The 24273-nt window shown below is 48.2% G+C and overlaps 3 protein-coding genes across 4 annotated transcripts in view; 1 reads left to right on the top strand and 2 right to left on the bottom strand.

Moving 5' to 3' along the window:
* The window catches only part of LOC309684514 (E3 ubiquitin-protein ligase RBBP6-like), a gene marked incomplete at both ends in the record, with an annotated part of 28778 nt that extends 21191 nt beyond the window's left edge, over positions 1-7587 (bottom strand). The window contains 2 exons of the mRNA XM_082500408.1: positions 3496-3578; positions 7555-7587. Coding sequence (XP_082356534.1) covers positions 3496-3578; positions 7555-7587 — 116 coding nt within the window. The remainder of the gene's footprint in view (positions 1-3495; positions 3579-7554) is intronic.
* A 14441-nt stretch (positions 7588-22028) lies between these two features.
* Positions 22029-23306, bottom strand: LOC309684509 (tubulin beta-5 chain-like; the record flags this gene model as incomplete). 2 transcript variants are annotated; one of them, XM_082500406.1, is made up of 2 exons in its annotated part: positions 22029-23022; positions 23134-23306. In XM_082500406.1, the coding sequence occupies 2 exons, from the start codon at positions 23304-23306 to the stop codon at positions 22029-22031; spliced, it is 1167 nt and encodes a 388-aa protein (XP_082356532.1). The 2 variants fall into 2 exon arrangements, with proteins under 2 accessions (XP_082356532.1, XP_082356531.1); XM_082500405.1 differs by having other exon boundaries at positions 22029-23306.
* The window catches only part of LOC309684512 (E3 ubiquitin-protein ligase TRIM36-like), a gene marked incomplete at both ends in the record, with an annotated part of 36174 nt that continues 35205 nt past the window's right edge, over positions 23305-24273 (top strand). The window contains one exon of the mRNA XM_082500407.1: positions 23305-23418. Within this exon, the coding sequence (XP_082356533.1) occupies positions 23305-23418 (114 nt within the window). The remainder of the gene's footprint in view (positions 23419-24273) is intronic.

Raw genomic sequence — 24273 nt, 5'->3', positions numbered from 1 at the left:
CTGCTGAATCTGCTGACGGAGCCTTTTTGCATAGCCAGTTCCATTGTTGAAGTTGTTCACAGCCTAGAGGCAGAAAAACGTTTACAAAAAGGTAGTATGAAACTTCAGTAGATACACGAAGAAAAGGCTCCACAGATTAATGTTACTTGTGTGCTCCTGCAAACGTTATCAATCCTAAAATGAATCAACACACAGATGTATGAACACATCGCATTAAACACTGATATTGATGACGAGTGACTCAGAGTATCTGTATTTAAAGCACTTCAGTGTTAACACCAAATTGGAAAACAAAAGTGTGCCCTGAAGTGGCCCCATTGTCTCTAAAGAGTTGTAAGCTTCTGTAGCAGCAGATGATGTATTTAGAAAGTAAACGTGGCCTTATTATGCAATTTAGCCTTGCTTAAGGAGACGTAAATTATTATTTTCTTCCCTTTCACCTTTTACTAACAGACTTTTCTTACAAACAGTTTGCGTAGAAGTCATCACGTTACCTTGCGCAGGAACTGGTTGGCAATGAGAGCATCAGGAGAAACATCTGTCTGATGACACGTTGGGCATGTGTGTTCCTCAGACTCCAGTAATGCCGTTCTAATACCTGTGTGTCAATAGAGTCATCACAGAAGGTTTAGCCAAAGGACGGCAATGTTGGGGGTTCTAATAAAAAGACATATATGACTGATGGGGGAATATGGCTTTAATTGAGAGCGTGAAGCTGTAAATGTTCAATAGTGTAAAACATTTCTAGTATGCAGCATTTATTTCTGGTATACAGTTTTGATATTTCACCAGTGTAACACTTGATGGTTCGACCAGTCTCTTTTCCACTATCCGCTGCAGTGAGATGTCACCAACCTCACAGTTAATGAATAAAACACACCTCAACAAAACATTAGTAGGTTTGAGTTCTGAAGGATTCCACCAACTCTCCCCTGGAGAAGAATGCAGATTAAATGCCCAACGACCTGTTTGTTGCAGAGCACACAATTATGTGTGAGAGAAAGGGCTGTGAAAAAACTAAATGCCTTTGATATCTAATACTGCAATGCACTGCGCAGTTATGCACTCTTCTCATACGCCTCCTTCCGCATGGAAAGAGGATTTAACCGGATACATGAAAGGAAAAAAAGCTTTCTGCCTTTTTTTTTCCTTTATACAAAAAGAGCCCTTTCCTATTCAGGGGATACATTAGTATGAAATAGAACGGGCAACAACGTAATTTCGCCGTCTCCTATTTCTGCTCTCAGAAAATCAGAGGTGATGTTTTGAATTAACAAACACGGGAAGAATACGTACATTTGTCACAATAACTGTTTCCACAGCAGGGAATAACAGCGGCATCAGTCATTATCTCTTTACAAATGACACACAAAAACTCAGCTGGAATAGGGTCTTCTGAGGACGAGGGGGAGGACGGCTCCTCTGGTAAAAAGGGAGGCTTTTCCTTCTTTCCTCCAGCATAAGCTTCCCTGGAGGGTGGGGTGGGGAAGGAAGAAGAAAAAAGTTACAGATGGGTAAAGGAAAACTGTTCGAAGCTTTGGATATCACCAGAGGAAGATAATAGATGGAATTCTCATTTCACATTTGCCTTCTGAATTGTAGGCATTTCATTTAAACCACTTTGCAATAGCCACAACACCAGAAGAGGGAGGTGGGAACAATCTTCCTTCTGCAGAACTTTCCCATTCATTGGATCAACTAAGAAATTAGCTCAGACTAGAAAAATCATTTGTTGACAGCCAGAGATCAGGTGCAACGAATCCCACCTCTCCTGGGCCAGAAGGTACATGCAAATTGTAGAGTCAGGATAAAGTTTGTCTCAGAGTAAGTGCATTTTATGGATGGAAGAGGTCTATGTTACAGCTTCTACAAAAGGAGATGCGTGACAGAAGAACAGAAGTGCCACCAAGTGCATTTTGAAACAGCCACTCCTGCCAGCACACAGTACTATTGTCTTAGTTTATAGCAACAGGAAAATCTCAATGGGTTTCCCACATGGGATTTGATAAAAGTCAGAGCAGGGGAGGAAATCTCAGTCCAAGAGCTATTTGTTAAATTTTACAAGAAGCCTTTGGAACATAAAACAGAAGCAAAATGAGCTTTCCAAGAGAACAACTCCACGTTAAACGCGACAGAAATGTTTTGCAGAACTACAGATTCTTAGTGCACTGCAAGTTTAACCAAGTTCCAGAGGCACGAACAGTAGGACCACCCCATTTTAATACTAGCAAGTATCACAGTTGTTAAGGTGACGATGCAATGCCAGTGCTTCCTACCCCGTAATGACCGACGCTGGCCAACTCGGTTGCATCGTCCCTCAGGCATTTACGCATGGTTTGTCTCCTTCACTTTTTGGTCCATCCAATTAACTCCATACTTACACATTAATAATCGGTAGTGCACATTTTCCAGTGTTTTTCAGCATAGCACCCTTTCTATTGGGATCTTTCACGTCCATCACGAAACTCCTTGGTATTTCTGTGCTCTTTTTAATTCTGGGAAAAGGCTTAAAATTTTTGTCCTGTTAAAAAAAGAAATGCAGACATATCTCATCTTAAGACCCACGCTTAGAATGACATTTCAATGACTATTTTAAGCAGCAAAAGCCCTTAATCCTCTCCTTTTACCTAGCGCAAGGGTTTCTCGACTAAAATACTTATTTTCCTAAATTAATAGAGCCAATACGTTTCAAAGACTGGAGCAGTGTATTGAACTCAATCGACGTTCTTTTGCTTAACTTCAGGTTCCATAAGGGTAACATATCCCTGAGCTCACCACCCACTCAGAGAGGAGACACAATCGCATATGGCTCCAAAGCGCAGTCCAGAGTGAGAGCTGAACTCAGTGCTCGGAATCGGCCACTGCAGAAACTTACTTTCACCACCTATATACATGAAGGCTGCACATGCATTCAGCGACTGATGTTACCTGGCATGAGTACTCAGCCAGAGACTAGTGTCATTAAAACACGCAAATACTCAATAGGTGGGGTCAACAGAAACATCAATAGTATTGAAATATATGTAAATACACATGAAAGTTCCCAGAGAAAGATCGATGGACATATTTAATGTCTATGACGTAGAAAAAAGAAAATGTCACATTTTTAATTCTAGGTTTCCCTTGAATTTTGAAGGCTTTTGCAACATTGCCATATAACATCTGTCTGTCACCCCAAGAGAAACACTTCCGAATAAGAGCGTTCCCGTGTTTGTTACGTAACTGCCAAGGTAAAAATAAGAAAAGCTAAGTTACACCAGAAGTACCCCACAATCTTACCCCATTTGTTGGGCAGTGCTTTATATAGTGGCCAGGTTTTCCGCAACGAAAGCAAATGTATGATGGTGGAGGTGGAGCCAAGGGTTTCTTCATGGAACTAACAATTTTTTGGGAAAAGAAGAAAAAGGTATGCATTTGTCTCTCTTGTTAAAAGAACCCACCTCTACAATCTTTCCATAATCTTCAAAGAAGAGATGTGACATTAGCAACACTTACTTCATTGGATCGTATTTACAGCACGACTGGATCATCGTAGCTTTCGTTATATCTTCTTCGGAAGCACCGGCCAGGTCGTCACTCTGTGTAACAGGGAAGGATTTGATGCACACGTTAGAGACACGTTCAAGCCCACACAGCCCAAGACAGCACCGCTCACCCCATCCTGGAAAGAGCAGCACAACGCTAGCTGAGGTTGCGTGAAAACAGCTGCTTCGATCAAATACAGTTGTCCTGAACGTGTTCTGGGGAGTCCATATGCCATCGCGTGATGTTTATGTGACCGTTCACCCCCCTGAAAAGAGCATTCTCGGGCACTCAGAACCTTCGGATCTGTTTGTACCTCACAGAAAGACTGGTGTGAACAATCCAGTTTTCTTCCAAGTGGACTGAAGCTATGTGCAGAAAAAAATATACTATCCCGTATTTTTAAAGGGATTTTTAAGCTCCGGACCATTAGAAGGACAAGCTATCCACTGTTCATTTAATGGGGAAAGATGCATGCAACTATCAGTATTTATATTTTGCAGCATTAAAAGGACACTCAAGAGTCAGGGAAGTTGTTCCAAAACCAAAGCTAAGCAATACAATGTGAAAAAGGAAAAAAATACCCTCTAAACAATTTTCATTGCAGGAAACAAAAAGCACGCAACAACCCATACAAACATACGTATCACAAGCTACGGACAGACAGAGGTAGAACACGGCACCAAGTTCAGCTGTGCAAACCTTGAACCTGCATGATCTAAAACCCACCATACATTATCTGTACAACATAAAGTCGTACAGGAAATTTTCCAGCATATTCACTATGAAATACAATGCACTGCTGGGCACAAATACGGATATTCACATGAGAACTGCGCAAATGATGGCATTACTCACTTTTTGCTATGCTGAATTCAATACATTGTATTTGCCACATAGACTACATTTTACTGGAAAATAGATTAAGTCAATGTTTGGAAAATTAATACAAGGCGACATTGTTTAGAATTAAGTGCAGTGTGTAGAAAAACCTTTGAGACTGTTTTTACATACTGCTTTTGATGTTCCACTCGTAGGCCCAGTTCGACTTCTAGGAGAAGAAAGAAAGGGGATCAGAACTTCAAATAAAGCACTTGTACCCAACATAAAGCAGTGAAAACACATTCTAAAACCTGAACATCAAAACATTATGTTCTGACAATCTAGTGAACGGGGAAGTTCCTTTGTATACATAACCTGTTCTCTCCTGGTACTGAAAAAACCCAAACCCCAAATCACAGTTCTCCTTGGTCACAAAGCACTCTGAGACTGACAGATAGAGAACACGGCAGTGCAAGAGGAAGTCCTCAGATATTTTATCTCGGCTCTGTAAGTACCAAAAAAATGAAGCCTGTGCTACAGTTTTGTGTTCTTGAAGAATCAGCCACCAAAGCATAGAGGTAACTTCAGCCAATCTGTGGGTCCCTGGTATTACAAATGGGTACCAGATAGAGCAGTTTAGTTTCTAAGAAGGAACAGTCATAATTTTGATGCTTCAAAGTGCAAGTTTACTTCCGTGAAACAAATCAGTAGTCTGACAAAGAAATAACAAAAATCTCAGCAGCACAGTCTGTAGAACAGTGTTTCTCTGTGGAAGCCCACACACTGTCTTCAGGTATCCACCACGCTTAGCCATGAAGGTGTCAAAATACTAAACGTGTTCCATATGCTAAATGGACTAAAAATAGTAGTAGCAATGACACCTGAAAGCATTTTGTGTGATTTAGGGGTCTGGTGACCAAAATAAAAGATACATTAAAATCTGCCCCATGACAACAAAAGGTCAGAGCAGCTTTAACAAGAGAGGTACAATCTCAATGCCTCTGTAAACTAATACCCATAAAAAAAGCTAACACACTGAAACCTGAACAAAGAATACAACGCTTTATGGACACTTACATAACTGATGGTTTGCTGCTAGCTTTAACTCCTCCAGCAGGGATTCTTCCGACAATTACCCATGAGTTCTTAGGAGTCGGGGCATTGTCATCTGCGTATTCTGAAAACAACGTAAATACAGAAAAGAATATCAATCAGTTTTTAAGAATATATGTTACTATGGACTTACACAACACTTCAGAAAATTCTTTCACAGATTTAAAGGCAAAATTTTCTGTGTAACATTGTGCTGTTATCACCTCAACACTCTAACAGTACATTTCAAGAAGTCTTCAGGTTTCATCATCAAACCCAAGCAGCAAAATCTTCAATTTTTAAAATAGTTTGAATGCCAACAGCAAAATGCTCTCACAGGTCACTACAGGAGAGTCTGACAATGCGTGAGGTTCTTTCCTGATCTAGCCTAAGCTGCTTTGGCTTCTGTGAGGCTACAAATGGAATCGGATTATTACTGGTTCGTTAAATGAACTAATACAGATTGTTTTCAGTCGTGCCACTTGGTCAAGAATGAAGTAGAAACATATTAAGGGAGGTAAATATTTATTAGCTTGTCTTCCTTGGACCTTAATTATGTTGGATAAAGCACAACATTCAAAACAACATGGAACTCTTTTGGTACTATCTTTTACAAGACACTTCAAGGGGGTACTTATTTCTTCTAAATTTAGTTCTATAAAAGTTTGGTGTATGGCTGCATCTAATCCTCTAGACAGCCAAGAGAGCCAGCAGAGAGCGCGGCGCCATCTCACCTGTCTTTGGCACTGTCTCATGATCCAATAAACAGCCCCCAAAGAGTGCCCGTCTCTCTCCATGTCCAACAGTGAGCCCACATGTGAAATCTAAACTACATTCCTAACCTTAGGGTGGTTAAACTTAGACTACATAGATCTTGATCGTGAAGAAAAAGTCTATGAAAGACCTATGTTGTGTATCTCAGGAACGTACGCGTAGGGTTAACAGCCCATTTCCACCTTTTCCATTTACAGTCGTCTGATGCAGGGAGTCACCACGCGTGTGACAGTATAAATATATATGGGGAAAAAGGAATGAAGGATTTTTATGCTCTTTGTAATATGCTATCTTTTATCGTCACTAAATTAAAAAAGCGGGGAGGACGGGAAACTATGTCATCGTTTCTCCCTGTAACAGTAATTTGAAAACTGGTAAACATTGTCCGAGAAGACGGAAAGTACTTGCCTTTCTGCAAGCGTCGCTTGGTAGCTTCCAAGGGTAATAGCTCATTTTCCCAACGCAAAGACGCGGTTTTTGTTGATCGGTGTTTGTGAGGGTACTGAATCCCGTAATACTCGCCTAAATATATCCCAAGAGGGAAAAAAAACACCGGAGTTTACTATATTGGCAGTGCTGCTGTTTAGGAAAGAGTGACTAATTCTGTATTTACCAGATATATAGCACACTTCCTTTATTGCTCTTTCCTCTTCAATATCTGCAGCAGTCTTAGGCACCCATTCAGAAACATCTGTAGGAAACAGTTTTAAAAGATTTTTAGGTATCTATACTAAGACCTTCAACAATTCTTAATAATCAAATCCCATAATGAATTTCATTTCAGTCATGGCTGTTTCTTTTCTGACTGTAGCCTCTGCTTCGGGACAGAAAAAGGGTTCCTTAATATTAGGCATTGCCAAGTGCAATGGAATTGCACTCACAACACATATTAAGCTAACGTTTGGTGATTTAAAATGATTCAAAAGCATCTTCAGTACTCCTTTGCAAAATAATCCTTCATTTACACCCAAAAGGAAATCTCCTGACTAAACACGTCACTGGGGAGTGTGTGTCACCAAACCTCTGCCTAAAGTCACCATCACGTGACGTCTGCCGGCAGAGCTGGTGAAGTGAGTGCTCCTTATCTGTCCCAGTTCAGGTATGTGATTTATACCACTGCTGACATCTACAGCCAGGCATTTCACAGGATTTAGAAAACGTTGCCTCACTCCCATCTGGGGACTACCAGTTCCAAAATTTGAAGATTAGCTGGAAACTATTTCCAAAAATTGTCAACAACTCTTCTCTAAAAAAAAAATTCTAATACATCAGTTGTGAAGTACATTGCAAGGGTCCAAAACCCCGACTCTACTTCATTGAAAAAGAAAGACAAAAACTTTTTACAGTTCTCTTTCTCTTCATCGTCCTCTTCGTCATCTTCGTCATTGAGGTTTATAATCACTGGAGGGTGAACCGGTAGTAAAATATTCTTATGAGTTCTGAGCGATTGTTGACGATGGGCCGGAGGCAGAATCCCTTCTCCTACACCCTGTGGCAATGGGGCATCTGCAGATAAGAACATTATATGTATTTTATTAGGAGGGAACTAGAACATCAAGTCCAGGTTCAGACCAGCAGGTACAGTTTTTAAATCATTATCATATTGAAGGAATCATTAAATAGAGAGATTGTGCATTGTAGAAAAAATCTGCAGAGGTTGACATCTTCCAACCACCAGAGAGTAGGAGAGACACTCTCTTCCAAGAGCACCTTCCAACTACAGAGAGTAGGAAGAATCATGGGCACTCGCTTCTCTGAATGGGCAGATGAGGCAGCGCTGAAGAAAGCCTTTTGCAAAGAGGAACACAGTTATCATTCTACGCTATGTAAAAAAGGACGAGGGGGTATGGTATTGCCTTGCACACTGTATTTCAATAGCCTGCGTCCAATGTTCACGCCTGAACAATTTATTCCAAATGATGAATGGAAAGACACCTGCACGCACTGCACTGTATTCTGACGTTATCTATCCGAGGGGGGTCTCATCCATCTCACATGTTGTGCTCTATCAACAGATATTGCTACCGGTGGCCCTACCAACCTCCTCCCCCACCACACACACTACTCATTTCTCTTACATCATCACCTGCCTACTCACCGCTTTCACTACTGGAGAGATTTAATCTAGCAAACACCCAAGTAAAGCAACACTTTTACTCTGTGGACCCTGGCAACCTAAATTGCCATTTGTGAGTTCATCTTTCATGTCACTCATAGTTAGGAAGACCTGTAATGTGACAGCTGAAAAAAATCATGTGGCAGACCCTATTCAAACGCCAATACAATTCCTTTCTTTGCCTTCAACTTGCTGGGGCAGCAGATCATACCCGAGTGATTTGTAACAGTGCGTTTCTTGACCTTAATACATACTATGTAAGCACGGGAAGTAAGCACTGGGAGGACGTTTTCCTGTATCTACTTACTCTCATGAACAAATGGTTGAGAATATATTTTTACTCACTGTTACTAGGCGGCAAAAAAGGCCCATGCATGTAACGAGGTTTGCTGTGATGGAAGGCACAACTGACGCTCAAACAGCCTGAGGGTTGTCTTTCCCAGCAACAGGAGGTGTTGCTGTACTTTTGCTGCAGGAGAAAACAGTTTTCAGGTACTGTAAATACAACAATAAAAATGGACTAAATGGATTAATACGGGGTGTGCTGCTGTGAACACAGCGACAGAATCTGCACCCGGAACCCACACGAGGACAATGACTTTGTGGGTAAGTCACGCTACATTCCCATGCTCTAGTGGTTGCCTCAGATGTGAATCTCCTCTTTTAAAACTCTTCGGTTTTAATTAATAATACAGTAGTCCAGGTATAACAGCATTATGGTGACAAATATAAACTCGGGTTTATATCCTGGGTATGAACGACATCCCAGCTGACAGCTGGAAATGCCAGGTTGCTGGTTATTTCTTAACCAGTTTCTGAGTGATTTTTTAGAGGAAAACAAAGTCACACTTGAAAATATCGGAGCATTTGAAGGTCAGTTTCACTCAGTTCCAGACACCAGTAGCTGGGTCTAGGAGCAGCATCTCAAACCCACTCCACTGTTGGACTGTAGTCAGTACGACTGGGCCATCCCCTGAGACACGCTGGGGGCTGGAGCCAAAGCCCATCGCCCCGGCATTAACGCCTAAATCCCCCGGGGATGAAACGGATGCAATGACAAAGAGCCCTACAGCCGCCCCCGGATTTTCACCAGGTGGAATGTAAATATTTCTTGGAAGAACAAACCCCTTTTGAAGGACTTTGCTTTAAAGAACTGGTTTTGCAAAATTCAGGGAGTCGCTATAAGCAGAAGTTGCAAACACGGCCTATTTATTCAGAATATAATGTTGGTTCAACAGGACAGTGATGAGTGATCTCTATGCGCGGTTTTTAACTTGTGTATTCTCTGAGTATCTGAGCCCAGTTCCCAGGAAAAATTGTCCATAGTTTAGATGATCAGTAGCTCTTCTCAGCACTTCTGAAGATCAGATATCTCATCTACAGATGCTGCCATAACCCAGCCAGCGTGACACAGCAACTTCAAACTTTACATAACAAACCTCCCTTTCAACATGGACATCTCAAGAAAATCAACAATACAAACCACTCTAAAATCTACTGCATTTACCTGTGCAGAGTCGGAATAAAAATAGTTGTCATTCCCAGCAGTGGCCATTTTCACCTTTTGTGCTTCTCCTCCACTGCCAGAACATACATGAAAACGTTAAAGCTATCAATAGTCAGGCAAATCGTATTCTTACCCTGAAAGCAGTCATTTTCTTTCAAAAACTAGACCGTCAGAACCTTACCTCTGATTCTTTCTTGAAACACAACTACAACTGACAGTGAAATACACACACAAACGAAGAGGTGGTACCTGCTCCAGGCTTGCTGGACCAACAAAGGCAGTTGCCAGCCAGTACAGAATGTTATGCTTCCAAGGTTCCATGGTTGCCAGCCGCTCCTCCAGCTCATGAAATGATAAAGATGGTGCTTTGGGACCTGTCCGGCTTGAATGTCTTCCTTTATCTCCATTGCTTCAGAGTAAAGTGTGGAAAATCGGACCGTTTCAAAGAGTCTCCCATTCCACCGTTTCCTCAACGTAAATGGAACAAACCCATTTGGTGGGGCTTAAATAGTACCCAGCTTCTTGCTGTAGGAAGTGTGGTCTTAGAAACAAATCTAAGACAAACCTTATTCTTTGGCTGGGTTTTAGCCAAAATCCTTGTGATCAGTGTGTTTCTTACTGTACCTTGTTCTTGGGATGGAGAAACTTGCTGCTTCCTGTTAGTCCCCTGTTAGCCGTTACCTGCTCACACTGCTGGGCTTCATTGCTTTTTCTTGCTGCCGTGGTGTCCACTGCCACAGCTCAAGCAGAAAGAACAGCATATGCCCGTGTCCCCAATTAACACCTCTGTTCCCATTCAGGTCCCAGGCTGCCCTGAACAAAAACTATCTAGCACTGTTAGACCAAAACTGGGGAACTTAGGAGTAAAGCATAACAGGAAGCACCGAAAGGAAAAGGAGCTGTGACCTCAAAAGAGAAGGATGCCGCCACTTGACGAGTACGAAGGATACAGATGAAGCCAAAAAAGAAGGGAGGTAGATACAAGGCAGAATTCAAGCCAGAGGCCGAGACGTGCATGTGACTGCTGGTTTCTTGGGAAAAAAAAACCAACAAAACCACCACCACTGGGCTGGACGGACTAATCACTGGAGCACACCTGTACTGTATGCCATGGGTCTGCCAGCGGGAAGGGTGACAGGCGCGTACATGACAAGCAGGTGCCAGTGACTCCATGGGCACAAACGGTCCGAGGCTCAGTGGTAGTGACACCCAAGTTGGGGAAGAAGTACGAAGGCATCGAAACAACTTCTTGTCTCTCGAGGAGCCCATCAACTTGTCTGTAACTCGAGTATCAGCGGATACTGCGGATAACTGTGAAGGAGAATACTGCACACCTGAACACGGGGACTTTGGCACTGGAATAAAGAGATTTCCGGATGTTTGCTGGAAGGACTACACAGCCAGCCAGCCTCAGTCTAGGAGGTTCCTCCAATGCATTGATGACAACTTTCTGATGCAAATGGTGGAGGAGCCGACTAGGAGAGGTGCACTGCTGGATCTCGTCCTCACTAACAAGGAGGGTCTGGTGCAAGGAGTAAAGGTTGAAGGCTGCCTTGGCTGCAGCGACCATGAGATGGTGGAGTTCATGATCTCGGCTGGTGGAAGCAGAATAGCAAGCAGAATTGCAACCCTGGACTTCAGCAGGGCAAACTTTGGCCTTTTCAAACAATTACTAGGGGAAATCCCGTGGACAAAGCTGTTTGAAGGTAAAGGTGCCCAGGATAGCTGGTCAGCATTCAGGGACTGCTTCTACCAAGCTCAAGATCAGAGCATCCCGACACGTAGGAAGTCAAGGAAGGGAGCCAGGAGACCTGTGTGGCTAAACAGGGAACTGCTTGGCAAGCTCAAGTGGAAGAAGAGAGTTTATAGATCATGGAAGGAGGGGCTGACCGCTTGGGAGGAGTACAGGGCTGCTGTCAGGGGATGTAGAGAGGCAACTAGGAAAGCTAAGGCCTCCTTAGAGTTAAACCTGGCAAGAGGGGTCAAAGACAACAGGAAGAGCTTTTTCAAATACATGGCAGATAAAACTAACACCAGAGGCAATGTAGGCCCACTACTGAATGGGGTGGGTGCCCTGGTGACAGAAGATACAGAGAAGGCAGAACTATTGAATGCCTTCTTTGTCTCTGTCTACTCTGTCGGGGGCTGTCCTGAGGAGTCCTGTTCTGCTGAGACCCCAGGTGAAGATGAAGTCAAGACAATGGATGGGTTTGCCTTAGTTGATGAGGACTGGGTCAGAGACCAGTTAAGCAACCTGGACATCCATAAATCCATGGGTCCAGATGGGATGCACCCGCGGGTGCTGAAGGAGCTGTCTGAAGTCATTGCTGGACCACTCTCCACCATCTTTACCAAGTCTTGGGAAACGGGCGAGGTGCCTGAGGACTGGAGGAAAGCAAATGTCACTCCAGTCTTCAAAAAGGGCAAGAAGGAGGACCCGGGTAACTATAGACCGGTCAGCCTCACCTCCATCCCTGGGAAACTGATGGAGCAGCTTATCCTTGGTGCCCTCTCAAGGCATATCAAGGATAAGAGGGTTATTAGGGGCAGTCAGCATGGCTTTTCCAAGGGGAAGTCATGCTTGACCAACCTCATAGCCTTTTATGAGGAAATAACGAGGTGGTTGGATGATGGCAGAGCGGTGGATGTGGTCTACCTTGACTTCAGTAAAGCATTTGACACGGTCTCCCACAGCATCCTCATAGCTAAACTGAGGAAGTGTGGACTGGATGACCGGATAATTAGGTGGACTGCGAACTGGCTGAAGGAGAGAAGCCAGAGAGTCGTAGTCAATGGGGCAGAGTCCAGTTGGAGGCCGGTAACCAGCGGAGTGCCTCAAGGGTCGGTACTGGGGCCCATATTATTCAATATATTCATTAATGATTTAGATGAGGGAATTGAGTGTACTATCAGCAAGTTTGCTGATGACACTAAGCTAGGAGGAGTGGCTGACACGCCAGAGGGCTGTGCTGCCATCCAGAGAGACTTGGACAGGCTGGAGATTTGGGCAGGGAATAACTTAATGAAATACAACAAGGGAAAGTGTAGGGTCCTACATCTGGGCAGAAACAACCCCAGGTTCCAGTATAGGATGGGGAGCTACCTGTTAGAGAGCAGTGTAGAGGAAAGGGACCTGGGGGTCCTGGTGGACAGCAGGATGACCATGAGCCAGCACTGTGCCCTTGTGGCCAAGAAGGCCAATGGCATCCTGGGCTGTATTAGAAGGGGGGTGGTTAGCAGATCGAGAGAGGTCCTCCTTCCCCTCTACTCTGCCCTGGTGAGACCGCATCTGGAATATTGTGTCCAGTTCTGGGCCCCTCAGTTCAAGAAGGACAGAGAGCTGCTGGAGAGAGTCCAGCGTAGGGCAACTAAGATGATTAAGGGAGTGGAGCATCTCCCTTATGAGGAAAGACTGAGGGAGCTGGGTCTCTTTAGTTTGGAGAAGAGGAGACTGAGGGGTGATCTTATTAGCGTTTATAAATATATAAAGGGGGAATGTCATGAGGATGGAGCCAGGCTCTTCTCAGTGGCGACCAGTGATAGGACAAGGGGTAATGGATTCAAGCTGGAACACAAGAGGTTCCACTTAAATTTGAGAAGAAACTTCTTCTCAGTGAGGGTGACAGAGTACTGGAACAGGCTGCCCAGGGAGGTTGTGGAGTCTCCTTCTCTGGAGACATTCAAAACTCGCCTGGACACCTTCCTGTGCAACCTCGTCTAGGTGTTCCTGCTCCGACAGGGGGATTGGACTAGATGATCTTTTGAGGTCCCTTCCAATCCCTAGCATACTGTGATACTGTGATACTGTGATTTCTGCAAGGATGGATCCACCTGAGCACAGAAGGGGACCAAGGTGGGGAGTGCAAGCGAGAGCTGTGAACAGAGACACGATATGAGAAGACTCCCACAGTTCCATAAGCCCGACATCTGACTGGGGCACACGGGGCAAGGAAAGCTCCAGAAAGCAGATGAGGACCATGAATAATGAACTGTCAGTGGGCAGCATCAGCAGAGTAAGAAAGTGCTAATGCTGCCAAGAGCGATCCAAACAGGGGCTCTTTGTAGCTGTATAGCTGTGCCCAAATGAGGCAGAAAACGAGAAGAATGAATTCTCTACTGGGTTTGCCTGGCAAGGGTCTGGTAGTGGGAGGGCTAGAGGGGGAAATTCTGTGAGAAGCTGCTAGAAGCTTCCCCCATGTCTGACAGAGCTCCAGGACAGACCCACCGCTGGCCAAGGCTGAGCCCATCAGTGACGGTGGGAGCGTCTCTGGGAGAACAGATTTACGAAGGGGGAAAAACTGCTGGGCAAGAGCAGCCAGAGAGAGGAGTGAGGAAATGTGAGAGACCTGGATGAGGGGACAGAGTGTATCCTCAGCAAGTTTGCTGACGATACCAAACTGGGAGGGGTGGCTGACACTCCAGAGGGCCGTGCTGCCATCCAGCGTGGCCTGGACAGGCTGGAGAGCTGGGCAGAGAAGAACCTGATGAGGTTCAACAAGTGCAAGTGCACAGTCCTGCACCTGGGGAGGAAGAATGCAAAGAACCAGTATAGGTTAGGGGTAGACCTGCTGGGAAGCCATTCTGAGGAGAAGGATCTGGGGGTCCTGGTAGATAGTAAAGTATCTATGAGCCAGCAATGTGCCCTTGTTGCCAAAAAGGCCAATGGAATCCTGGGCTGCATAGGGAAGAGTGTGGCCAGTAGGTCAAGGGAGGTCATTCTCCCCCTCTACTCTGAAATGCTGAGGCCACAACTGGAATACTGTGTCCAGTTCTGGGCTCCCCAGTTCAAGAGAGACAGGGAACTGCTGGAGCGAGTCCAGCAAAGGGCAGCTAAGATGACTGAGGGATTGGAGCATCTCCCTTACAAGGAAAGGCTGAGAGCGCTGGGACTCTTTAGTCTGGAGAAGAAAAGGCTGAGGGGAGGCCTTATTATGGCGTACAAGTACCTAAAGGGTGGGTTGAGGGAGGATGGAGCCAGACTCTTTTCAGTGGTTCCCAGTGACAGGACGAGGGGTAATGGGCACAAGTTGGAACATAGGAATTTCCATTCAAATACACAGAAAAACTTCTTTAACTGTGAAGAAGGGTACCAGAGCACTGGCACAGGCTGCCCAGGGAGGTTGTGGAGTCCCCTTCTCTGGAGATTTTCAAGACCCGCCTGGATGCAGTCCTGAGTAATGTGCTCTGGGCAATCCTGCTTTAGCAGGGGAGTTGGACTAGATGATCTCTAAAGGTCCCTTCCAACTCTGAAAATTTCTGTGATTCTGAGATTCTGTGAAGCTGATCTCAGGAAGGAAGAGATGATGCTGAGAGTGTCCTTGGTGTGGACAGCGTGTGATTCAGGCCAACTGTGAAAATAATTGGCCTGATCCATAATTGTATCATCAAGGGAATGGTTAAACACTGGAGGAGAGAAGAACCTTTTCAAGTTAGAGAGTGAAGGAACACGAGTGAAGACCCTGGTGTGATGTGTTTGCTGTTCGGGCACTGCCCAGTATCTACTGGAGAGAGAAGGGAGAGAGCTCAAACCACTGCAGGGGTGGGATTCAGTCACTGGCCCAAAGGCACCCACTCTCTCTGAGATGCCCTGGGTGATGCCTGTCACACAGCCAGGCTGGATGGGGACGGGGTTCCTGTACAGGACCTCTGCTGTCCCTGTCAGGCGCATGCAGTTGTGCTGGAGAGCCCTGGCACCTCCCCTACCACTACAGGACGGAATTTGTAAACTAAATTGAAGTTCAGCTGCCCTGAATTAGGTTAGGCAAGGAAGGGATGCACATGAGACACCTGCCATTGTACTCCAGCGACATGTGGAAATGAGAGCTGATTGAGAAGAGGAAGAGAGACTTAGCTCTGCCTATGCCACATGACTTCGTTCAACATCTTTGTCAGCGACATGGACAGTGGGGTTGAGTGCACCCTCAGCAAGTTTGCCAATGATACCAAGCTGTTTGGCAAGGTAGACACACGGGAGGGGAGGGATGCCATCCAGAGGTACCTGTGCAGAGGTGGGCCTGTGCAAACCTCATGCAGTTCAACAAGGCCAAGTGCAAGGTCCTACATCTGGGTCGGGGCAATCCCAAGCACAAATACAGGCTCGGCAGGGAATGCCTGGAGAGAAGCCCCGAGGACAAGGACCTGGGGGTGCTGATTGACAAGCTCATCATGAGCCAGCAGTGTGCGATCACAGCCCAGAAGGCCAACCGTATCCTGGGCTGCATCAAAAGAAGTGTGGCCATGAGGTCAAAGGAGGTGATTCTGTCCCTTTACTCCACTCTTGTGAGACCCCACCTGGAGTACTACATCCAGCTGGAGTCCCCAGCAGAAGAAGGACATTGACCTGCTGGAGCTTGTCCAGAGGAGAGCCACGAGGATGATTCGAGGGCTGAAGCACCTCTCCTATGAGGAGAGGCTGAAAGAGTTGGGGCTGTTCATCCTGGAGAAAAGAAGGCTCCGGGGAGATCTAATTGCAGCCTTCCAGTACCTATAGGGGGCCTACAGGAGAGCTGGCGAAGGACTTTTACTAGGGCATGTAGCGATAGGCTGAGGGGGAATGGCTTTAAACTGGAAGAGGTTAGGTTCAGATTAAACATTAGGAAGAAATTTTTCACTTTGAGGGTGGTAAGGCACTTGAACAGGTTGCCCAGAGAGGTTGTTGAGGCCCTAGCCCTGGAGGTGTCCAAGGCCAGGCTGGACGTGGCCTTGGGCAACCTGGTCTAGTGAGAGGTGTCCCTGCCTATGGCAGGGGGGTTGGAACTCGATGATCTTCAAGGTCCTTTCCAACCTAAACCATTCTATGATTCTATGACTCCATTTGGTCAGCTGAATCCCTCCATGGGCTGCCCTGGACAGAAGGAAGAGTTACGACATCGCCATGCTGGAATTGGACCAGCCTGTCCAGTGCAGCTCCTCCATACAGCTTGCCTGTGTGCCCAACGCCTTGCTGAGAGTGTCAGAGCTGAGAACCTGATACACCAGTGGCTGGGGTTCCAAGAGTGCAAGATGTGAGTTCTCAAAAAGTACTGGTGTCCTGAGTGCAAGCTTGGATCACTGGGGAGATGGGTTGGGCTTCCCGAGAGCAGAGCTGACAGCCAGATCCAGGCTGCAGGGACGTATGTCTCCAGAGAGATGGGCCTGACCCATGCCCAACATGAGACAGAAGGGAAACCCCAGTGCAATGCCCTCAGGAGGCAAAGGAAATCCCTAGGGAAGGGCTTCACCCAGACAGGGAAGGAGAACTGGCAACAACGAGCTGCTGCGTGTTCATTCCTTTCTGAGCTCACAGCAGGAGCATCAACCGATGTTCTGCAGGAGGCCAAGGTGTGCCTCAGTGATGTTGAGCTCTAACACCAGCCGGCAGTACGCAGAGGACATCCACAGCCACAACCTGTGTGCTGGCTATCCGCAGGGTGGCACCGACACCTGCCAGGTAGGATATGCTACAAGTTCAGCCCCAGCAGCACAGGCTGCCCTGTCACAATGCCCAAACAGACCCTGGCATGTGCTTTGCCTGGCAAGTCACCCTCCCACCGCTGGGTCCCCACTGCTGTTGGGGCTCACCTTCCCTGCCCCATCTGCAGCTCCTTGCCCAGTGCACCTCAGTCCCCCCGAGGCCGGGGACTCTGCCCAGAAAGCCCATTCAGTGCTCTTGGCAGCTCATAGGTCCAGATCCCAGTCCCAGAACATCTGTCTTCCACGCATCCAGGATCACTGTGCAGGGATGAGAGATAGCCCAACCTTACAGGCCCACCACCCCCTCCCAGGCAAGGCTCTGCAGGCTCCAGCACCTGAGCAGAGCCGTTCTGTGCCATGAGTACAGCTCTGGCAGGTGCTGTGAGAGAGAAGGAGCCGGCCAGAGTGCGGACAGCGGCCACCCGACACCACCTTCATCCTCTCTCCTCCCCTGCAGGGTGACAGCGGTGGTCCTCTCGTCTGCAAAGACAGCAATGCTGACCACTTCTGGCTTGCTGGAGTGACCAGCTGGGGGAAGGGCTGTGCGAGAGCAAACCAGCCCAGAGTCTACACCTCCGCGCAGCACTTTTACAACTGGATCTTGGTACAGATGGACTGCACCCAGCAGTAACGGCTACTCCAACGCCACAGCCAGTCCTCACCTCAACCCCCTTGAGAGGCCAAGGCCAATACCAACGCAAGCGGGCAGGTTTATGCCCTGTCCATCTCCATGCCAGAGATGGGTGCTAGGTGGTAATCCACAAACTAGCACAGCAGCCTACAAAATCTTTGGAATACTTATACAGTTCAAGACACAGAAATACACACCCTTAATTATAATTATTGCTTAGTAAGTTATCTTAATGACTTCTATTGGTTAGTACAGGCTCTCGCTTTCATTTGAAACTACAGTGTCCTTTAACTGATCTGCGCATGCTCCAGTACGGTGGGGGGGTAATTCTTTTCAGTCTCTAATTGAGTCGGTGGTCGTGATCTCCCACTGCCGCCTTTACCTTTCCCCCAGTTACTGCTTATCTTTGATGGCTTTGGGCCTCTTTCAGCAGCTGTACAGTTCTCAGCGGTTTTGGCACTTTCTGCTTAAGGATATTCCCATGTTATCATCCCTCTTTTGTTCTTCGAGGGTACTTTCATGAGCAAGGCATGTATTGGTTATACGAAGTGTCTTGTTTGATAGAGCCTTGTAACCTTTTTACAGCTTTTTGTTCTTGCTTAGTGAGAAATTCTACCTTTGAAAATGCATTCTACCTTTTAAAAGTAAATTTTACCCTTTCAAAGTACATCACTAAGGCTGGCCACGTGCAGTTAGCCTCCGTGGGCTGTCCAGTGCCGCTGAGGAAGACCCCTCGGCTGGCCTGTCGCCCTGGGGAGAGGAACCATCCCTCCTGCCCCGCTCCTGCCTACTGCCTGCCTCTGCCTCCTCCTGCAGCCCCCAGAGCGGCCCTCGGAGGAGCGGTGTGTGGCTGTGGTGGGCACATCTGTCAGTGAGAGCAGCTCAGCAGAGGGGCCCCTTCCACCCCACGGTGCTCTGGGAAGCAGAATTTCCACAGGCAGGGCTTGATTTCGCCTCGCCTCGAGATCTTGAGCCAAAACACCTCTCCAAGCTCTCTGTGCCAGTGCCACCACAGGAGCCATTCAACCCCGCGCCAGGAGCCCAGCTCAGGCTGACCCCGTGGGGTCAGAGGGCGGGAATGCGCAGAGCATGCTGGGAGACAGCTCACCCCGGGGCATGCTGGGAGCTTTAGTCCCAGTGCATGCTGGGAGCTGTAGTCCTGGGACATGCTGGGAGCCAGCACACCCCGGGGCATGCTGGGAGCTGTAGTCCGGGGGCACAGGGCTGCCCGGCAGCCATGTTGTGTCGGGTGCAGCAGTCTCTGCTCCAGCCACGGCCCGGCTGAGGGGAGGAGAGCTGAGGAGACGAAGGCAGGAAGGGACAGGGAGGCAGAGACAGAACTGCCTGAAACGTAACGTTGCTGGCAGCGCAGAGAGCGTGAGCTGCAGTGAGCCCCAGGCCTTTGGGGCCACATCACCCCTCTGCTGCCTCCCAGCCCCTCTCTGCCCTCCTCCCATTTCCCTCTCTGTCGTTTTTCTCACTTCCCTGTACCTCTCCTAGTTTTGTGTGTACCGCTCCCTATCCCTCTCTTCTCCAAGTTCCTCTTTCTCTGTCGCTCTGCCCACCCCTGTCTTTTTCTTGCTGTCCCTCTCTCCTGCTCCCTGTCCCTCTTTTTTTCTTCCTCTCTCTGCCCTGCAGCCCATTGCTGTTGTTTCCTTCCCTGTCTCTTTGTGCTGATCTGCATCCCTCCCTGTTTTTCAGTCTCTCTGGCCTGTGCCCTCTCCTTCTGTGTCTCTGCCTGTACGTCACGCTCCCTGTCCTTGTCTTCCCCTCTCCCTCCTTCCTTCCGCTTCTCTTTCTCTCTCTGTCGCTCTGTCCTGCTCGCTGTTGCTGTGTTTTTTCATTCTGTATCCCACGGTCCCTGTCCTTCTCCCTGTCCATCTCCTCTCTCTCTTGCCCTCTTTGCTGCTCCCTGACCGTTCCCCCCCCCTCCCCTGCAGGGCTCCTGATACCTCTCTTTCTTTCTCCATCCCCCTGTGCTGCTCACCGTCCCTGTTCTTCTCTTTCTCTTTGTTGTTATTCTCGCTCTTTTCCTCTGTGCTCTACACATTGCTGCTTTTTTTCCCCTTCCTTCTCAGTCTCGTCATCAGGATCTGACCCTCTTTGTTTCTCGGTCCCTTTGTTCTCCTCCCTGTCCTTCCTTTTTCTCTCTCCATCTGTACATCCTGCTCCCTGTCCCTGTCTTTCTCTATCCCACCTTCCTTCTTCTTCCCTGCCCCCATCTCTGTCTCTCTGTCTTCCTCCTCAACCCAACTTTTTCTTCCTCCATGTCTCTGCAGGTCTCCTCATCCCTGTTTGCCTTGATTTCTCCATCTCTCTAGCCTTTTTCCTTGCACCTTTCTTTCTTGGCTCCTCTGTCTTTTCTTTCATCATGTTTTTCTCTTTCTAGTCCTCTGCCCTTCTCCCCATCAACTTAAACTGAATGACCCGGTGTCCCTGTGCTCTGGTATTTCCTTAGGATTGCCCTGAGGAAGATGTGTGGTTTTAGGGATCATTTAGGGGCTGGTGTCCGTATGTGGACAGTGGAGCGAGGTGTAGTTAAAGCAGAGGTTGTTCTCAGCTGGTGCTCTATGCATCTTGTTCAAACAGCCAGCTGGGGGCCTTATTTTGAAGGAAGGTTTCTTGTTCTGCACTTATTGCTTCTCGGGATGCTGCACAGGAGCAGTGTTGGGGTCTGGAGACATGGAGCGGACCTGCTGTCAGTCCTAGTAATCATGAACTTATCTGGACTGGAATGAAACCAGACTGACCGTGTATGGGTTTCTTCCCAGCTCCAATTCCAACCTACATGCTCGGTGCTAATGAACAAGAGACGCTCTGCTATTTTGAAATTGTCAGTGGCTGCAGATGAGCAGAGAACATTGCTCAGCCAACAGGGCAGGTGGTCTGTGATAAAGGATGTGTCCCTGCATGGCGGTGCTTTCATGAATGTTTTCATGTCTTGTGACTTCAAAGCCCTTCCTTTTTGTGAAATTTTTAAGAAGGTATTTCTTATTCTGGGGTTTTGCCTGGAGTTGGGCTTCAAGTTGAATGGCTGATAGAATGGGCTTCATAAAACAGAAGACAGAACCCTGCTTTCGTGTTCTTATTTTCTAATGGCCTCTGAACTTCGGTACGCAAAGGGAAGAGTGGTTGAAAGAGTCTGATTTTTGAGAGTAACATATTCCTGTCGCATGCCTGTCTCTACATACCTGAAGTATGATTTGGCTCAGCTCTGAGGCTGTAATGGTGTAGCAACAGGAAGAAGTGTCATCTTTAAAGGTAATGAAGCTGTAGCAAAACTAGGGGGAAAAGCTAGTTTCTTCCTTGAATGCTGCCTGACAAACACAGTAGCAAGGAAAGGCACTTGCAATTGGCTTTTTTATGCAGTCTTCATAGGGAGCTTTTCGTATTGATTGATTTCTGGGAAGCAAGGCAGCATTGAGGAAAAAAACCTGGGGCTTGTCTAAATGGCGTCTTCACCATAGACAGCGTTCAAGCCCTTGTGCTCAAACAGGTCTTTATTGCAGTTTATGAAGGCAGAAGATGAGCTGTGTGTAAGGAAAGTTTCGGCAGAAGAAAGGCTAGATTTGCTAAATTGGGTCTTCTGTATGTGATGCAAATATGAGAAGACTTGGCAGTGTTTACATCTTAAGTGCGTGCCGGTGTGTTAATGCAGTTATCGAGGTCTTTTCGGGGGTACTTTTGGACTGCAGGTCACGTGTCTGGGTGGTACCGAGCCCGAGAATGAGCCAGCACCTGCTGATGGTTTTAGCTCACAGGATGTGACAGAGTGGAAAACCTCTTTGTGGTGGGCTTCAAACATCAAAGGTGAGGATATGTTGCTGACGCCCACCCCGTCCTGGAGATGTGGGGAGTTTTGCTAAGAGTCCGGTAAAGATTCTGCTTTAGAATCATAGAATCGTAGACTCATAGAATGGTTTGGGTTGGAAGGGACCTTAAAGATCATCCAGTTCCACCCCCCTGCCCTGGGCAGGGACACCTCCCACTAGCCCAGGTTGCTCCAAGCCCTGTCCAACCTGGCCTTGAACACCTCCAGGGATGGGGCAGCCAGAGCTTCTCTGGGCAACCTGGGCCAGTGCCTCACCACCCTTACAGTCAAGAATTTCTTGCTAGTACTGCTGGTACTCGGAGACGAGGTCGTTCATGTTGCTCTCGGCCTCGGTGAACTCCATCTCGTCCATGCCCTCGCCCGTGTACCAGTGGAGGAAGGTCTTACGCCGGAACATGGCCGTGAACTGCTCCGAGATCCTCTTGAAGAGCTCCTGGATGGCCGTGCTGTTGCCGATGAAGGTGACGGCCATCTTGAGGCCCCGCGGCGGGATGTCACACACGGCCGTCTTCACGTTGTTGGGGATCCACTCCACGAAGTAAGAGCTGTTCTTGTTCTGGACGTTGAGCATCTGCTCGTCCACCTCCTTCATGGACATGCGGCCTCGGAAGACGGCGGCCACCGTGAGGTAACGGCCGTGACGCGGGTCGCAGGCGGCCATCATGTTTTTGGCATCGAAGACCTGCTGGGTGAGCTCGGGGACGGTGAGGGCGCGGTACTGCTGGCTGCCGCGTGACGTCAAGGGGGCGAAGCCGGGCATGAAGAAGTGGAGGCGAGGGAAGGGCACCATGTTGACGGCCAACTTGCGGAGATCGGCGTTGAGTTGACCGGGGAAACGCAAGCAGGTGGTGACGCCGCTCATGGTGGCCGAGACGAGGTGGTTGAGGTCACCGTAGGTGGGGGTGGTCAGCTTCAGGGTGCGGAAGCAGATGTCGTAGAGGGCTTCGTTGTCGATGCAGTAGGTCTTGTCCGTGTTCTCCACCAGCTGGTGGACAGACAGGGTGGCGTTGTAGGGTTCCACCACCGTGTCGGACACCTTGGGGGACGGGACGACGCTGAAGGTGTTCATGATGCGGTCAGGGTATTCCTCCCGGATTTTGGAGATGAGGAGGGTCCCCATGCCGGAGCCGGTGCCACCGCCCAGCGAGTGGGTCAACTGGAAGCCCTGGAGGCAGTCGCAGCTCTCCGCCTCCTTCCTCACCATGTCCAGGACCGAGTCCACCAGTTCGGCCCCCTCCGTGTAGTGGCCTTTGGCCCAGTTGTTGCCTGCGCCGCTCTGGCCAAAAACGAAGTTGTCCGGCCGGAAGATCTGCCCGAAGGGTCCTGAGCGCACCGAGTCCATGGTGCCCGGCTCCAGGTCCACCAAGATGGCCCTTGGCACATACTTACCCCCGGTGGCCTCGTTGTAGTAGATGCTGATGCGGTCGAGCTGGAGGTCGCTGTCGCCGTGGTAGGTGCCGGTGGGGTCGATGCTGTGTTCGTCGCTGATCACCTCCCAAAACTTGGCCCCGATCTGGTTGCCACACTGGCCCGCCTGGATGTGGACGATCTCCCTCATGGTGGCGGCGCGGGTCGGGCTGGGCGCGGTGTCGGTGCAGTGGGCCCCACCCGGTCTTGCTGGGCGATTCGATGGCGCGGCCCCTTTAAGGCGGGAGCGCTGTTGCGCTCTAGTATCTAATCTAAAAACCTCCTTTCAGTTTAAAACCATTACGCCTTGTCCTATTGCTACCCTCCCTGATAAAGAGTCCTTCCCCAGCTTTCCTGTAGCCCCTTTAGGTACTTTAAGGGGCTTTAAGGTCTCCTCGGGGCCTTCTCCTGTCCAGGCTGAAAAACCGCAACTCTTTCAGGCTGTCCTCATAGGAGAGGTGCTCCATCTTTGTCGCCCTCCTCTGGACTCACTCCAACAGGTCCATGTCTTTCCTATGTTGGGGGCCCCAGAGCTTGACGCAGGCCTCTGATCATCTTTCTGGCCTCCTCTGGACCCACTCCGACAGGTCCATGTCCTTCATATGTTGGAGTCTCCAGAGCTGGACGCAGTACTCCAAGTGGCGTCTCACGAGAGCAGAGTAGAAGGGCAGAATGACTGCAGCCCAGGATGCAGTTGACTGTCTGGGCTGTGAGTGGACATTGCCGGCTCATGTTGAGCTTCTCATCCACCAACACCCCCAAGCCAGGGCTGCTCTTGATCGATTCTCTGCCCAGCCTGGATTTGTGTTTGGGATTTCCCCGACCCAGATGTAGGACCTTGCACTTGGTCTTGTTGAACTTCACGAGGTTTGCACAGGCCCACCTCTCCAGCCTGTCCAGGTCCCTCTGGATGGCATCCATTCCCTCAGGCAAGTTGACTGTGCCACACAGCTTGATGTCATCAGCAAAGTAGCTGAGGGTGCACTCCATCCCAACATCCATGTCACCAGCAGAGGTGCTGAACAGCACTGGTGCCAGCACTGACCCCTGAGTAACACCACTTGTCACTGGCTTCCACTGGGACATTGAGCTGTCGACGATAACTTTTTGAGTGTGGC

The sequence above is a fragment of the Vanellus vanellus genome, assembly GCF_965231255.1.
Source record: "Vanellus vanellus genome assembly, contig: HAP1_SCAFFOLD_105, whole genome shotgun sequence".
Taxonomy (NCBI): domain Eukaryota; kingdom Metazoa; phylum Chordata; class Aves; order Charadriiformes; family Charadriidae; genus Vanellus; species Vanellus vanellus.
The sequence above is the reverse complement of the archived record's forward strand: the minus strand, read 5'-3'. Positions and strand labels throughout refer to the sequence as shown.